The sequence below is a fragment of the Drosophila eugracilis genome, unplaced genomic scaffold, assembly GCF_018153835.1.
Source record: "Drosophila eugracilis isolate 14026-0451.02 unplaced genomic scaffold, ASM1815383v1 contig_367, whole genome shotgun sequence".
NCBI lineage: Eukaryota > Metazoa > Arthropoda > Insecta > Diptera > Drosophilidae > Drosophila > Drosophila eugracilis.
In genome coordinates, this window is record NW_024573224.1 from 1121884 (window position 1) to 1137834 (window position 15951).

Genomic DNA, 15951 nt, shown 5'->3' on the forward strand with positions numbered 1-15951 from the left:
TTTAACCTATCGGTTCATATCAGCATTAGGAAAACTTCCCAATCTTTAAAGTTTTTAAACAACCTATTTGAAAATCGATTTTGTATATGCGCGGCGATAGTTTTCAGTTTTTTTTTTTTAGGCATTGCTTGTTGAATTCCGTTACAATTCAAACGCTCCATAAATCAAACGCTTAAAGCAGATTATCAAATTTTTCCTTTCTTAGTTTACTCCGAATAAATTTCTTTTGAGCCATGGGAGATCGCGTAAAGCGACCGGTTATACTGCTTAAGGTCCCATCCTCCAGTGACTTTTATGGTTCAGCTTTGCGCAGTCATAATCTGGATCCTATATTCATTGCTCCAACGCATTTTGTGTTCAAGAATCTGAAGCAATTACAGGCGAAACTGCTGGAACCCCACAAGTATGCTGGGATTATCTTTGCAACACCTCGATGTGTCCAGGCTGTTAGCGAGGCTCTCGAAAAGGCGCCCCTTCCAAGTTGCTGGCGTGCCTTGCACAATTATTCTCTGGGAAAGAACACCCACAGCTCGGCTTGGTTTACATTGCAGAATCTAATAACTCTGGGCGATCACGCTGTAAATGCAAATAATCTGTGCGATCTGATCGTTGAGACTTTTGGACCCAAGAGAGATCTGCCTTTACTAATGCCCTGTGGCAATGGCGTTGGGCAGACACTGCGTCTCCGTTTGGTTGCCCAAGGATTTCGAGTGGATGCCTGCGAGGTGTACGAGAGTCAGTCGCACCCGGAGTTTATTAATCAGATGCGACATGCCCTCAAGTTCAAGCGATTGGAGACGATTGTGTTCTTCGGACCCTCTAGTGTCCGTAGTTCCTTGGAGTTCTTTGGGAAGTACAACGTTTCGCTGAAGGATCGAAAGTTGATTGCCGTGGGCAGTGGCACCAAGAAGATAATGGAGCAATCCGGGTTAGAAGCGGACGCCGAAGTGGATTCAGCTGACGTGGATCATCTGATAAAGATCATCAAAACTTAGTTTATGCGCCCGCGCATTGTTTTTACGTGTTTTTATTTTTGGTATCCTTTCAAAATCTGTTTAGTGTTTCCCTGAAGCGAGGGCAAAGATGTTACCTATTAAAAACTGATACTTCGTTTCGGTAAATAATAAAATGATTGACTTTTAATTCAACATTTTTAGGTGGTTATAAGGATTTAGTTTAATAGTTTAACAATTTTATAGATTAACAATTAAAAATTAATGGAAGATAATAAAGAAGAAATCATATTCTTGACAATATCTTGCAAAATCCTGGCAAGTTACTAAAGAAATCTACAAATATACATGAAATGTGATTTAGAAAATTCTTAATTCATTTTTAAAAATGAACTTAGTATTCTGTTTTGTAGTATTATTAGAAAGTTATACTTGGCTAATTAAGTTGGCTTAATTAAGTAGTTTTCTTTAACATGTCGAACACATCCCCATTTTGTGGCTTAACGACCGCAGACATTTTGGCCCGTTTGGAGCTCACATTTTGATTTACAATCTGTAACAATATGTTAAAATAAGAATTAAGACTAATATTAATTAATAACTACTTACAGGCATTTCGTCTTCGGTTTCAAAGTCTGACCCATGTATTGAAGAAATTTGATGTCGACGCACAGTGCGCTTTTTGGAAGGGCCCGCGACGCCTTCGGACATTTTCGGTTGAACCTTATTTATTGAGCCTTGAGTATTGGACGGTCCATGGGAATCTTGTATTTTAGATATTGTGCTCACTGGTTGGTCGATTAGACTGTTAATTCGATTCATTTTGAATTGGAGTACAGCCATTTCATTCTGTTGGATAAAAGGTTTAAAAGGTATCAGAAAAAAGGTTTTAAAAATAATAACAGCCCTAATAGACTTACGTTCTTTTCGCGTTCCAGTTCAATCAATTTTGTTGCTTTAACGTTAACTTCCAGCTCCAATTCAGATATCTTTTTCTATAAATGATTTAAACATTAATTATGTTAATTATATTTTAGAAACTCTCGTATTTGTAATTTTTATCATACCATTAGGTTATCCTTTTGTGACTCTAACTCTTGGGTGAATCTTAACTTTGAAGTGGAGTATTCATTGTCGATTTCTTCCTTATCGGCCTGAAGATCGACTATGATATGCTGTAGGTTATCATGGTCATTCATCAGAACTTGAAACTTCTCTTGCTGAGCTGTCAGCATTTCATCCTTTTGCCCTAGGGCAGCTTTAAGTGTTTGAATTTCAACTGCGCTGCGCTGAGCTTCACTTTCAAACTCAGTTGTCTTGTCTTGAATTTGATGATATAGCTGTTCCTTCTGTCCTTTCAATTCTTCTTCAAAAAGTTCAGTTTTCTTCTGAAGTTCATCGGCTTTAGTTTTTATTATCTCCTTCTGATTGTTGCACTGCAACTCTAATTCCTTAAGCTGGCCTTGAAGTTGAGTGACCTGTTGTAGGTTTTCCTTTCGTAGTGCATCATTGCTGTTCTTTAGCTTTTTATAGTCAAGGGAAGCCTTGTTCAATAGACCTTTTAGATCTCGGAGAGCGTTCTATCACAGAAAAAATACTTATTATAAGGGAACACTTTTTTATGACATTGGACCTACCTCGTGAGACACAGCTTGCTTGTTCATTTCTTGAGAGTGCGCAAACTTCGCTTCAGCTAATTCTTTATAATAACTCTCGTTGATATCAACTAGCTCGTTTAATTTAGCCGTCATTTTGGTAAGTTCGTCTTTGAGGGAAGCATTGGTTACTTCCATTTGGTCTATGTGAGTTTTATAAGTATTTATCTCGTTTCGGGCTAGTTCGAGGTCTTTTGTAGCCTGATCCGTCAATCGTTGCTGCTCCTGATAGAGTAATTCTTTGCTTTCCAATTTATTTTGGACTTCCGACAAAACCTTATTGGCTTCAATGGGTAGCTGTTTAACGCGATCTTGAAGTTCGGCGCAGGTAAGCACTTTTGCATTAAGCTCGGTGCTCAGCTGTAGGAAGTTTGCCTGTTGGACAAATAAATCAGTAAAGCTCCTTGTAACTAGGTATCAAAAACCAATAGTCCTACCTCGCATAATTCTTTTTGTGCAGTTACATCTTCAAATTGTAGCCTTAGGGATTCGTATGACCCCGTGATTCCAGTACAATGCTCCAAGATCTGACTGTTGGTCACTAGGGACTGCTCCAATTCCGTATTACATTTGCCGAGTGCGGAAGATAGTTCGCGATTGGTTTCTTCCATATTCTTCAGCTGTAAAAAGATATATTATGAGAGTCTTTTGATCTGTCCTAGTAGCAATTTTTTTTACCTCGCGATCCAGTTGAGCAATTCGAGATTGGGCAGCTTTAAGCTCTGTGTTTTTCTTCTCCGCACACACTTTAATGATTTCAAGCTCATTGTCATAGTTTTTCTCACAATGAGTGTACTTTTTGCTGATTTCCATGTACTTTTTAATGCTCTCTGCATTCTTTTCTTGCTGCTCCAAAATGTCCTTCTTTAAAAGGGTCAGCTCCCGCTCCATGTTAGACAACCTAAAGCAGAGTGTTAATTACGGGAAAAACTGTCTTAAAAGTCTTACTTCTCTTTAAGGTTAATATTTTCCGTATTTTTCTGCAAAGATTCCATGGTAATAGTTTGCATTTTCTTGCTTAAGATCAAGTCTTTCCTTTTCAGATCTGAGAGTGAGTTGTTATGTTGCTTCATGAAGTCATCTAATAATCTCCCAGTACCGGGAGACAACTTTTGGACGTCTTTCCATAATTTCTCCGGATTGTTGGGAAATTTTTTGATCTTTCTTTTTGGTTGGTCCAAGGGGTGGGTGGGGGTAGTGGGTTTTTTCGGGGTTTCTTCGAGGGGCATAACTTTTGGCGCGAACATTTTTGGCGTCTCGCAGGGGGAGACATTTTGGATCGTTTTCTTCTTAAAATCATTGTGGAGTTGGGATGAATTTTTAGAAACCAGTTGAGTTTTGGCGTCCATTGGGATTTCACTACTCCGCGGGTCAACGACTGTACTTTTCTTTGTAACTTTTACAGCAACTGAATTCGCAAGTTGCCCGCCAGCCCGTTTCCTAATTTCAGACATTTTTGCTGCCTAGCATTATTGTTAAGTAGTAAAATTAGTTAAATCAAACATTTATCAATTTAATAACCATACTTACTGACTTTTAAATTGTATTTTTTTGAGAAATTTAAAAGCGAAAATATTTGGCGAACGCGTCCGCCGACGAATTCTAACGGTTAGATTCGGTTACAGATAACCACTGACGATATCGATGAAAATTGTTTTGAATATTCGCTAAATGGTTTGTGTCACTGATACGAGCCCATACATTTTGGTATTTAGTAAGCAACCCTGGTTTTCTTTTGGCGCCCTGGTCACCATGACACTATTTTATAATAATTCTATTTTGGTTGTCAGAGCTTTGTTTTTACTAACTCTACTTAATTATACAGGAGCTGATAGTTCAAAAGTACTGCGAAAATCGGATACCAACGGAATAATGGCAGGATCAAACGCTGTCAAGCAATTGTTTGCCTGCAATTTTGAGGTATTTGGACGAGTGCAGGGTAAGCTTGTTTGCTGATCTTTTCGATCTTTTTTATTTAACTACGCTAAATTTACTGTTACAGGTGTCTTCTTTCGCAAGGTAAGTGCACAGATGCCTATTTCGTTTGAAAAAAAAAACTAAAAGATTTGAACTCCCTGTGTTCTAGTACACGGAACAGACGGCCAATAATCTTGGTGTTAGGGGCTGGTGTATGAATACGCGGGATGGAACGGTAAAGGGACAACTGGAAGCTCCTCTAGCCGAGCTAAACGAAATGTAAATCTCATATATCCCATGGCTTATGCAAAATAATCTTTATATCCAAACTATGTGCAGGAAGCATTGGCTTGAAACCAAAGGAAGCCCCAGCTCGAAGATTTCAAAGGCAGAGTTTACTCCAGCCAAGGAAATTGAAACGTATTCGTTTACTTCTTTCGATATTAAACGTTAAAAATGGTTCATCAACCCAGCAAATGGAGGCTAAATTATTAATTACTAAAAACCAAAACAAATGTATTCCCAAAACAAAAACAAAAAAAAAAAAAACAGGGCTGTATTTTATGGTAGCAGCCCGCCGCTCAACGTTGCCATATCAATAATGCAAACAAAATCTATCACAATATGTTGAGCGCCAATTTGAATTATTATTTTAAATTAAAAGGAATCGTTTATGGCTCAAAAATTACTTTCTGTTTCATTATTATGTAATGAAGTTATTCGGATATTTGCTCAGTGTTCATTAATGCGGTAAACCACTCCACTAGTTCGATAATCTGCGCTTCTTATAAAAACTATGAATAACAACAATGGGTATGATTTTCCTTTTTTATTTGTAATACGAAAATACAATTTAAACAAAATAATATCGATACTGACTTAATTAGTACCTACTCGATATGTTACAATACCAATCGGTAGTTCTGCAGCTCTGCCATACAGCCATGCCCACTGGCCGTCCCGCTCGCACATACGGCCCTGTGCTGAGCCATCGCCATAGGCGGTGCACATGAGAGAGCGAGACAGCCGTCTAGGCGACAGCGCACTTTGGTCTGGCACAGAAAAGAGTAGAGTACAGCTTCGATACACGTCGTTTTGCCAAAAGCGTAGCAGGGCAGTAAAAGCAATGAAAAAAATAAATGAGGAAAAGAATCCGTGAAGCTAGAACCGTACCGTAATTCCCCCAGTGCGAGTCACGCCATTGTGTAAGCAAAAGTTTTTACCAATTGTGCGACATTTTTCGCGGAACGGCCGAATAGTGCGTATAACGAACAAAATACTACTTAATTTTTAAGCAATTTAAAATTCTTGCGTGCTGCCTGCCTCCCGTCAGTGTGTGAAGGTGTTAGTGAGTACGAGTACTTTCGCGCTGAAAATCTTTTTCTACTGCCTTTTGCTCGAGTCTGAACCAAAATATGAAGTTCACAGCACATTTAACCGATTTTCAAATCGGAAATTCGAATGCAGACATGTGGAATACAATAAATGTGATTGTGTAAATAACTGAAAATAGTGGAGCACACAATTGCACGTGTGCGTGTGCTTGAGTGTGTGTTTGTGTGTAAAGGCGCGGGTTTCCGTTTGGTTTTTCTTATTGTGGTGGAAAAACTCAATAAACGGAATTACATAAAGACATGGAGGCTTAAGCGGCAATTTCCCGCCAACAGATGATGAAAAAATTGTGATTTTCGAGAGCAAACGCAATGATTTCGTCAGTATGTAAAGTAGTCTGCCTGCCTGTGCGTGTGTGTTTGTGCGAGTTCTATACAGTTTTTTTTATTGCGCATCATGGTGTGCAATAGCGCGCGTTCTGACCTCTCTCTCACTCTCATTGGCTCTCTGAGCGTAGCAATATGTGTGTGCGTGTATATAAATGTAGCATATATACATAACACGCCGGAAAAGACAAAACGATTCCAATTTTTAAATTCTTTGAGAGGCGGGAGCCTCAACCGAGATAAAAAGAAAAAGTACACAAAATAGTATATTTTTACTCGATAACGCAGCAGTCTGTCGAGATAATTCAAAAAACCGTATAGTGTGCCTTTTGTTTGTTTTCCAAACGTTGAATTGCCTGTCGTTTTGTCGAAATAATTAACCGTTTTTCGAATTCTCGACAGGATTAGCATCGAGATACCCTAGGAGTCGCGCGGACCAAATGCCGCAAAAGCCGGTCGACGCATTAGCATCAGAACGATGGCCCCAGCGCTCACAGCCGAGCCACTAAGTCCAAAGGAGAAGCTAACCAGCACAGCCTCGCCCTCGGCCCGCAGCTCCTCGGAAAGCGGAGGAGTTGGAGGAGCGATCGGAGGGGCCAAAAAGCCGGCAACTCCCACGCCGGCTACGGCCACCACAAGAGTCACACGCTCATCAACCGCGGCGGCCTCTGTAGCCGTTCCGTCGCAGCAGCGATCATCACCAGCAATCAATAACAAAAGGAGGTCCGGCGTCATTAAAGCCAATAATGATCCAATGGGTTTGAGCACAGCCCCCACTCCGCACAGCAGCGGTACGCCGAATCCCACGACGGATGCACCGGTGGCTTCCACTTCAACCGTGGAGCACAACAACAACAGCAGCAGCACATCCACCTGCCACAGCTCCACTCCCAAGGACAATTCCACGGCCCAACTGCTGGCGGACCTGACCATCAACTTGGAGGATACCATCTCCGCGGAGATATGCCTGAGGAAAACCTTGCCCGATGTGAGTCTGGGCAAGGAACTGGCCACTCCTTCCTCGGTAATGGCCGTGGCTACCAGCTCTGCAAATTCTGGGAGCGGTTTACCGGGAGATACACCGATATCTTCAGCGGAGGAGACTAAGATAGAAACAGATAACATAGAGGGTAGGTCAATGGGGTTATTCAAAATGAAACGTCTATATTAAATGTTACTTTGTTTTGGCTTACTGTTTTAGAGCGTCTCAGCCAACTGGATGGCAATGCCAGTGTAGTGGCCGAGGAGAATCCTGTGGCACCTCCTGTTCCACCACCGGTACAGGAGACGCCAAGCACGCCCAGCAAGCCACAGCAGCAGTCACTCAATGCTCAGCTGGATTCCCCGCAGTCGACGAGAACCCAGCAGCAGCCTCTTCAACAGATGACACCGCAAAGCACCTCTAGTTCTATTAATTTCCTTAAATTCGGAAATGCCGGCCCTGGGCTAGATGATCCGGACATTGAGGAGGTGCTTAAGGCTTTGAAGACATTTGATGGCGGCCATGTCAATCCCGATGCCATCTGTGAGTTCTTCGACGAAGTATGGGAAGAGGCGCCACCGTCAGCGCCTCTGCCAGCAGCTGCTCTTGAAAATGTGATTGAGATGCCGGACGTGAAGCCAGGTTGCACTGGCCACAGCGACATCCTGGCCAGTGGCAATAGCAACATTTCCCAGTCGAATGTGATTGTCAAGCATGAGCAGAAACCCTGGCAGGAAGTTCATGATGAGCTGGAGAAGGTTCAACACTTGATAGCGCGCAGAATCGACTATATGCTACGTAGGTTGCGTAAGCAACAAGCGCGTGCCATGTGCCGCCACACCAGCGAAGAGGTGGCTGGCATTTTAGAGTGGTCTGCCCGCAGTTCCCATAAGGCTCCCATTCCGGCAAGAAGTGCCACCCTGTCCGAACAGGAAGCCACCGTCCTATCGATCGTATCCGGACGTCCAGGCATTAACTTCTGGGAGGAGCAGAACAAACACCCATTGCCTGCTAGCCAGATGAGCAATGTTATTCGGCATATAGCAACGGCGGCCCGACAACAGCAAATCTGCCACACGGCCACCGGAAGCTCGGCTACCATTGCGCCTTCCTCCAGTTGGTACAACAGCTCCAATAGCTCAGTGCTGCCCACTAAGCGTCCGCGAAAGAATCAATTTGATCCTACGATGGCAACGGGAACCACAGCTTCTTCGTCAGCAGGTGGAGCGTCTGGACTGGCAGCAGGCACGACGGGATCCACAACGGAGACAAACACACCGCGTGCGGATGACATTGTGCCCAATTACGACACCTATGTGACAAGTGAACTCACCCATGTGGCCGGTTTGCTACACACAGAGCTGCGAGAAGTCCAGAACGCCATTGATTCGGATGCTACGGAGTCAAGTTCTGGTGGAGAGTCTGCTGACGAGATGGTAACCTATAACAACACCCAGCAGCAATCGCTATCCATGTGAGTACAGCAATAATATTACTAAATTCCTGATAAACTGTAGATACAGTCAAAACTGTGTTTCGTTTCTGTTTTGTGAGATTTTAGCTTGTCAGCCTTATATAAGATAAGTTCTTTCGATATAATTCTTTCCGATAAATTGGGAGCGAAATAGTATATATTTTGGAGTTCCTTCCATATAACAACTTGGTTTGAAATTATTTGGTTTTGACAGTCACATTAAATAATATTTTGATAGTTGTCTTGGATGATTTAATATAATTATTATTTTACCTTATCAAAAGCTTCTCAACAAAAAATTGCATCATTAATTTATAAAACAATAAATTTATGTTTTACAAATTCCATTTTTTCCAGTACTCGTCGCGCTGTTTGGCGATACTCGAGAGATCGGGCACAAATAGCCTTGCGCTGGTCGTGGCTCTGCTCGCAGTTGACCGACCTGGAGATGAAGATCCGACAGCACAGTGATCTCTTTATGGAGTTAACACAGTCCAAGGGCGAAGTTCAGCTAGAGGCCACAGCCAAGACTTCACCATCGCTGCCACCGCCTGCAAATGGTAACAAAGAGGAGCCATCATCCGATTATCTCTGCAGTCGAGCCCGACCATTGGTGCTGTCCGAGTTCCGAAAGCGTAAACTCTTCCAGACCACGAATATGCACACGATTTCCAAAAAGGCTGCGCGTCCCAGCAACATCAAGTGTGGCTGCCAATGGCCGCAGGTGCCATGCACCTTGTGCACGGGCCGAACAGATCCCACAGCGCCTCGGGATCTCGTCGAGACGATGATGCCGGCCAACCGAGTTGCACTGCTCGATGCTGGCTACCATCCCGTGCTAAGTTTCACCAGGGGTGAGTGGGAAATTCCACTAAATGTACCTTTTTGGTTTTCACCCTTAAATATTTCTTTTTACATGAGATTAAATAATTATTTTTATAAATTCATTCATTGGCTAATTTCATTAAAAAAAAATATATATATATAATATTTAGATATTCATTTATATTATTTAAAAAGAAAGTCTTAAAAAATATGTAGTCAAAAATCGGATTAGGTGAAAACCAAAATGGATTTTGAACTTTATCTTATCCATGTTATTATTCTTTTTTTTGCAGATGTTAGCCAGTCTGTGCACTTGGAGGCTGTTGCCCGACAGACGGACTGGCAGTATCGCGTCATGCGCAGCCAAGCCAAGGCCATTATCAAGGCTATGTGGAAGGCGGAACGCGAGACGCTAGCCGCTGGTGGAATTGGCGGACAGGCGGGCAACCGACGGCCGGGTGATGCGGTCAAGCGGCGTTATATACGGCGCAAGGAGCGAAACAACAACTCAAATAAGGAGGCTGGCAGCGGAGCCAAAGCAGCTGCTGCAGGAGGATCATCAGGTGGAAGCGGAGGCGTCGGGGGAGGGGATAGCGGAAACGGTACTGGTACTGCTACTACTTCTTCTTCTACTACGCCTACTACAACGCCACTTGTGGCCAACAGTAAATTATTGTAAACATGACGAAATTCGATAATTGTTATTAACATAAAACAACAACAATCTTTTGCATCTCTTCTTCTTCTTTTTCTTTGCATCGATCAACCAAAACACGAAATTCCACAACACCACCACCACCACCAACAACGATAAAACTCCTCCACCAATTGTTTTATTTTGCCATTCCGTTCTTGTCTCCGTTTCGTCCCTGTTCCGCATTCAAATCATGGATTTAACTCAACATCAGCAGCGGCCAAGGGCAAGAGGCAACCACAACCACAGCACCCAATTGGAGCGAACAATTCCAGCTCGCTGTGGCCAGACTCTCGCCAACGCCAACAACAACGCCACCACAGTCCCTCCTCAACCTCGATCTCGACACACAGCGGCGCTAAGAAGTCACGAAAATCCACAAACAGCAGCAGCAATTCCACACAGCAGCAGCATCCACACGGCAGCAACATTAACAACCATCAACTCAACGGCTACGGGGATCAGTGGGGGGAGCAAAGCAGGAGTCGCCGCAACTCCTCACCCACCCACAGCCATCGAAACGAGAGGTAAGAATGAGTTTGCTTACGGGTTAATTAATTGAAGGGGTTTTTGGTTCTAGAACTTCATTAACTTGAGTGTAAACCGTTGCTTTAAACCTTTGTCAAAATAGATGATATGAGAAAATGGCTTACTTTGTTTTTCTGTTCTTCCCTTGCAGAACCTCGGAGCGTCGCGTTCGTCCCATCTACGACATCAATAACATTGTAATACCCTACAGCATGTTAGCACAGTCGAAAATGGAAATCCTTCCCTACAAGGAAATACCCATACCCAAGTAAGTATAACTATAACTATATATAATGAAGTCTAAGGAAATGTTTTATCATTATCTGTAGAATCAAACAATTAACAGCATATATTGTAATCACCTTCCTATCTTTGCTTATAGGTGGCGCATTGTGGACAGTGATAATGATAAGGCAAAACATTCGTCGGATGAGTCAGCGGAGTGTAAACTTAGCAATGGCAGTGCCGCATCAACGTCAGAGGAGGTACCTAAACCCCAACCGCCTTCACAACAACTAGAGCAACCCCAAGAGCAGCCTCCAAAGGTTAATGGTTTAAGAGAGAAGCAAGCAGTCAAGCACAATAACAATAATAATACAAACAACAATAATAATAAAAATGGACTGGTAAACGGTAACGCAAAAAAGGATGAAACTAAGGCTGTAGAAATTCTCAATACGGAAAAGAAGGAAAAGGAGCCGAAGGAAAAGGGGATCAAACCCAAGCTCAACGGGAATTTGTCTAAAAATCTAAATGACAAAACTGCCGAAAAGCCGGAGGACACAGCTCAGCCAACCACGGATCCACCACTTTCCAAGCGGCCTAAGCTAGAAACCCAAGTCGACGAAATCACAAAGTCCGCTGTTAATGGACAGGTCGTTCAGCTGCTGCCACCAGAAGCCCGGGATAATGAGGAAGAGGAAGAGCATGGCGAAGAAGATCTCTCGGATGAGGCGTTCATTTTGCGACATCAACGTGCTCTTCTCGAGGAGCGTCGCCGCTTCGAGACCTTCCTCAAGTTTCCCTGGAGCACCAGATCCCGTGCGAATAGACGTATCGACAGTCGTGCGGAATCGAGTGGCGCCAACACACCGGATCCCGCCTCACCAGCTCCTCACCTAGGGGGTATTGGACACGACAACGAAAGCATTCCCTCGCCGTTGGCTCATCCACTAGATGGGTTCAACGACAGCGGCGAGCTGCTGGTGGGCGGACATGCACGACAAGCCCGTCGTCGGACTACATCCAGCAAGCTCAAGGAGCAGGTTGAACGCCGCAGTACCACGCCCGATTTGCGGGAGGTAAGTCATAGAGAATTCTTTTAATTTTGTACCTAAGTTGAATAAAATAAATTAACTATTCCTAATTTTAACTTTATTTTATAAACAGAATTATGTGGTGCTGCCGTCGCCTTTTGAGCCTTTGAACTTTCCGCTCTCCGACGAGGTCTACCAGCGAATGTTGGCCGAAACCTACGCGACTCCGAGATCGATGTCCGGCTCAAAGCGTGCTAAGAGCAAGTCAATATCTTCGAACTGTGATGGAAATAGCTCTACTGGAGGTAGCAGCAGTCGCCGTAGCAGCAAGTCTAAGATCAAGCTGAATGGTCAGTTAAATGGCCAGATCAATGGCCATCCTGCAGCAGCGAAGACAAAAGGAACCGATGGCGTAAGAGAAGAAGTGATTTCCGAGCCAGAGGAGGAGAATATACTGCTGGAGGAAGAGGACGATGATTATCCCAAGCATCATCTGGCGCCGCTGGACGATGAGGAGCAGTCGACCCCGGATGGCGAACAGGATATGTACGATGCTGCGATCGATGCCTATCTGGGTGATCCAGATGCGCTTGAGGAGGATATGGCCGATGATCCTTTTGAGGACGACGATCCCAATGATCCGGAGTGGAAGACCCGGACGGATGGCGTTCGCAGCAGACGTATCTAAGACCAAAACCCAAAGCAAATAACTTTCGTTTTCGTGATTTTAAGTCTTTTTAAACGATTTGTCAATTTTAAGCCCCATAACACAACAACACAAATCAGCCGGAGCAGAGCAAAAATTTTAATTTGTTTTAAACGGATTGGTTTGCACTCACAAAACAGCATTGCATACGCTAAGCAATCGTCTAAGTTATTTAGTTCTACGAGACCACAAGAAAAAAAAAACACAGATAAGCAAAACTCAAAAATACACAACAAACGAAGCAGAAGCGAAACTCTTGAAATAATCAATGTAAATATAAAAGCTAAAAACATAGAGCTAAGCAGTTACTGATAATGTAAACTAATCGGCGGTCGTCAACGTGCTCACCAAGCTGTGCCAGCGTGGTGGGTGCGTTCGGTTTGAAAAGTGGTCAGCGGTCGGCGATTAAACAGAAACAACAAACCCACTTGGGCTTCAAGCCAAAGTGTGCTATTGATAAAATATTAAGCTAATCTTAATATAAATATAAATATATATAAACAAGAAAACACACATTTAAATATACTATATGCATACATAAAGATGTAAATGCCAAGAGAGCAGTTAGCAGAAGATTTGAAATGTATTCGCACCTGCACACAAATGATATAACAACTAAACAAAACCAAGCGATTATCTGTAAATTGAACAAGCTTACCCCTTAGCCTTTAGCCTAACAAATATTCAGCTGGCTCTAGGCTTGTATTTCTTATATTTTAAAAAGTTTATCAACTGTAAATGTATAAAGAGAGAGAGAGAGAGAGGAATTTTAAGGCGGTATGTGAAAAACGATCGATTGATAAATGTATGTATATGTATTTTAGTTGCTTAGGCGTTTTCATTTCTACCTTTAAAGTTAGTGGCTAATTGTAGCAATTAAAAACTTAAAAAAAAAAACAAACAAAAACAAAAACCATAAGCAAACCTAGTGCGGCTATGCCCGTAGAAATGTTTATTCTAACTTCGTTTTTTACTATCTACTGCGTATGTTTCACCGCAAAGCTAGAATCCAGATTCATTCGTTAAAACTTGAAAAGAAATACAACAGAAATGTGAAGATTAACTAAGGACCGCAAAAATACAGAATTATATATTCTTAAAAATGACTCAAATGGAGCGTCAAAAAATGATCTAATGGGCCCATAACAGATGGCGGACTTTTGACAACATGTGTGTCGGAATTTTTCTAGCTTGACTTCATTAGTTGGCGATTGAACTTGGAATTGACATGATGGTAAGAGTGCACAACAGATCGGTTGGTTTTCTTATTTTAAAGTCTTCTCCCTTTGAAGAAGTTTTCATTGATATTCCTGATGGCCTGGTGCTCTGTTTTTCTGGGAGGCACTGACACTCTAATTCGGATTAAAAAGTCTGATATTGGCTTAAAATCTTTGGAGGAGATTATCTTGATTAGAAAGACTTTGGATAGACAGACCCTTAGGATTAAAGGATTGGAGATTAATCTTCATCGAGTGCTGCGAAAGGTGGCCTTTCTTTCTGATGCGGATGTGCATGCTCAGGACGGATTCTCCTCTAAAGGAGATTCCCTAACAGAACTATCGGGGCGCCTAAATATATTGCTTGAGAGAGTAAACCAAAAGGAGAATATAGTCCAGAAATTAGAGGAACTGGAAGGGCAAATTATGAAAATGAGCTCGAGGCTTCTGGAAACCTCCCTAAACACATCTCTCGTTCAGGATGTTCCCGAAGTTCAGAACACCTCGAAAGTTGGTAAGTTGTGTTGCTTAATAAACTGAAATCTTTAAACTTACCAGGAAATCCTTTATAGACTTTTATCAGCCGGCTAAATCGGATTGCTATGAACTGGATCAAGATGTTCGGGTGGATGGCGTCTATAGGTTTCTGGTTCCTGAGAGAAATGAAGTCCAGCGCGATTTGTATGAGCGCTATTGTGCCTTCGCGACTGATGGCCCAGCTTGGACGGTGATCCAGAACAGAGATGGCACAATCAATCCCATAGAGAACTTTAATCGTAGCTGGGACGAGTATCGCGCGGGTTTTGGGAATTTGTCCCAAGACTTTTGGTTTGGCAACGAGTTCACGCACAAGATTCTCTATCGCGACGATCATGAACTAAGAGTGGAATTGTGGGAGGAGCAGGAACCGATGGATTTGGCGGAGTATTCACTTTTTCGGTTGGACAGTGAAAGCTACAGCTACCAAATTTCGGTAGAAGGTGACTTCCGGGGTTCGTTGCCAGATGTTCTGGGACAGCACAATCTGATGGACTTCAGCACCTATGATCGGCGGATGGAAACCACCACATCCGCAGATTCCACCTGTGCCGAGGACTATGGCGGAGGTTGGTGGTTCGATCGTTGTACCAAGTCCAATCTAAATGGAGAACTTGGTCTGCACCAGAGAGCTAGTCCAGCAATCATTTGGGCGAATTGGCGTACCGGGACGGCTAAACCAAAAAACTCGCGAATGATGATACGACCCGTGAACCCCATTCCGGGTGGGTTCTTTTACGAGGATTAGACGGCGGAGTACTTGGAAATTTAAATGGCACTCAGATTGATGTTGCTCGTATTCCAGCAATTGAACGTTACCGATAGGTGGCACTGCAAATAAACGTTACCGATAAGTATCGAATCCGATTGCACTTTACTTCATAGATTTTTCCATAATTTTACACAAATTCTATTATATTTTGAAGTTGCATTTACATTTATAACATTTCTTACTTAAACTTTAAATTTGACTATCAGCCATCTCGATGTATCGAATGCTTATCGAATGAGATTGGGTGAAAGAGACAGCAAAATAAGAAAGTAAGTTTTGTATTAGAAAGAAATCGTAGAACAGAAAATGGGGTTGTAATTTTAAATCTTGTGCGCTTTATTATAATTTTATCACGCCGGAGAGTTAATAAATAAAGAAATAATTTTTCTTATGTTTAAGAACAATATGTTTATTAATGCTTAACTCGAACTTGATACTAGGACTCGAACTAGTTTAAATGGCAAAGAGTATAATTAAAATTGTTTTTAATTTTGGAAATTGAGTTTCCTTAGCATTGTTTTTGTTATTAATTATGTAAATTAAACTGTTCTTACGGTAGTTATATTTATGTCGGCACCGTCAACTCCAATAAAACTGACTAATCGCATTATGAATTCCATGATTAGGCGATAAAAAGATTGTAAGATTCTTGACAGTTAAGCTCAAGGATATTCGTATGCACGTAACTAAATTTTTAGCTTAAGCAGTTAGAAGTCA

General features: G+C 42.3%; 5 protein-coding genes across 15 annotated transcripts; 4 read left to right on the forward strand and 1 right to left on the reverse strand.

Annotated features, from left to right (window-relative positions):
* Window positions 1–147: 147 nt before the first annotated feature.
* On the forward strand, window positions 148–1395 carry LOC108116303 (uroporphyrinogen-III synthase). Its single transcript, XM_017228093.2, has one exon. The coding sequence runs from the start codon at window positions 234–236 to the stop codon at window positions 993–995; it is 762 nt and encodes a 253-aa protein (XP_017083582.1). The 5' UTR covers window positions 148–233; the 3' UTR covers window positions 996–1395.
* On the reverse strand, window positions 1391–14552 carry LOC108116379 (COP1-interactive protein 1). Of its 2 annotated transcripts, none has more exons than XM_017228232.2 (9): window positions 14481–14552; window positions 3557–4071; window positions 3287–3509; window positions 3046–3228; window positions 2591–2983; window positions 2021–2533; window positions 1874–1948; window positions 1563–1802; window positions 1391–1506 (listed from the first exon to the last, which is right to left on the reverse strand). In XM_017228232.2, exons 2-9 carry the CDS (start codon window positions 4060–4062, stop codon window positions 1408–1410), a joined length of 2232 nt encoding a protein of 743 aa, XP_017083721.2. In that variant the 5' UTR covers window positions 4063–4071; window positions 14481–14552; the 3' UTR covers window positions 1391–1407. The 2 variants fall into 2 exon arrangements, with proteins under 2 accessions (XP_017083721.2, XP_017083722.2); XM_017228233.2 differs by lacking the exon at window positions 14481–14552 and adding an exon at window positions 4139–4258.
* LOC108116381 (acylphosphatase-2) lies at window positions 4338–5265 on the forward strand. The gene is made up of 4 exons (XM_017228235.2): window positions 4338–4547; window positions 4611–4627; window positions 4695–4804; window positions 4865–5265. Exons 1-4 carry the CDS (start codon window positions 4361–4363, stop codon window positions 4977–4979), a joined length of 429 nt encoding a protein of 142 aa, XP_017083724.1. The 5' UTR covers window positions 4338–4360; the 3' UTR covers window positions 4980–5265.
* LOC108116378 (flocculation protein FLO11) lies at window positions 5514–13814 on the forward strand. Of its 10 annotated transcripts, none has more exons than XM_041818790.1 (9): window positions 5521–5783; window positions 6646–7373; window positions 7445–8699; window positions 9057–9553; window positions 9818–10189; window positions 10433–10745; window positions 10898–11014; window positions 11129–12047; window positions 12136–13814. In XM_041818790.1, exons 2-9 carry the CDS (start codon window positions 6722–6724, stop codon window positions 12688–12690), a joined length of 4680 nt encoding a protein of 1559 aa, XP_041674724.1. In that variant the 5' UTR covers window positions 5521–5783; window positions 6646–6721; the 3' UTR covers window positions 12691–13814. The 10 variants fall into 10 exon arrangements, with proteins under 10 accessions (XP_017083720.2, XP_017083719.2, XP_041674724.1 ...); XM_017228221.2 differs by having other exon boundaries at window positions 5521–5730; XM_017228224.2 differs by having other exon boundaries at window positions 5521–5730; window positions 10436–10745.
* Window positions 13830–15620, forward strand: LOC108116380 (techylectin-5A). The gene is made up of 3 exons (XM_017228234.2): window positions 13830–13942; window positions 14001–14439; window positions 14498–15620. The coding sequence occupies exons 1-3, from the start codon at window positions 13937–13939 to the stop codon at window positions 15208–15210; spliced, it is 1158 nt and encodes a 385-aa protein (XP_017083723.1). The 5' UTR covers window positions 13830–13936; the 3' UTR covers window positions 15211–15620.
* The last annotated feature ends 331 nt before the right edge of the window (window positions 15621–15951 follow it).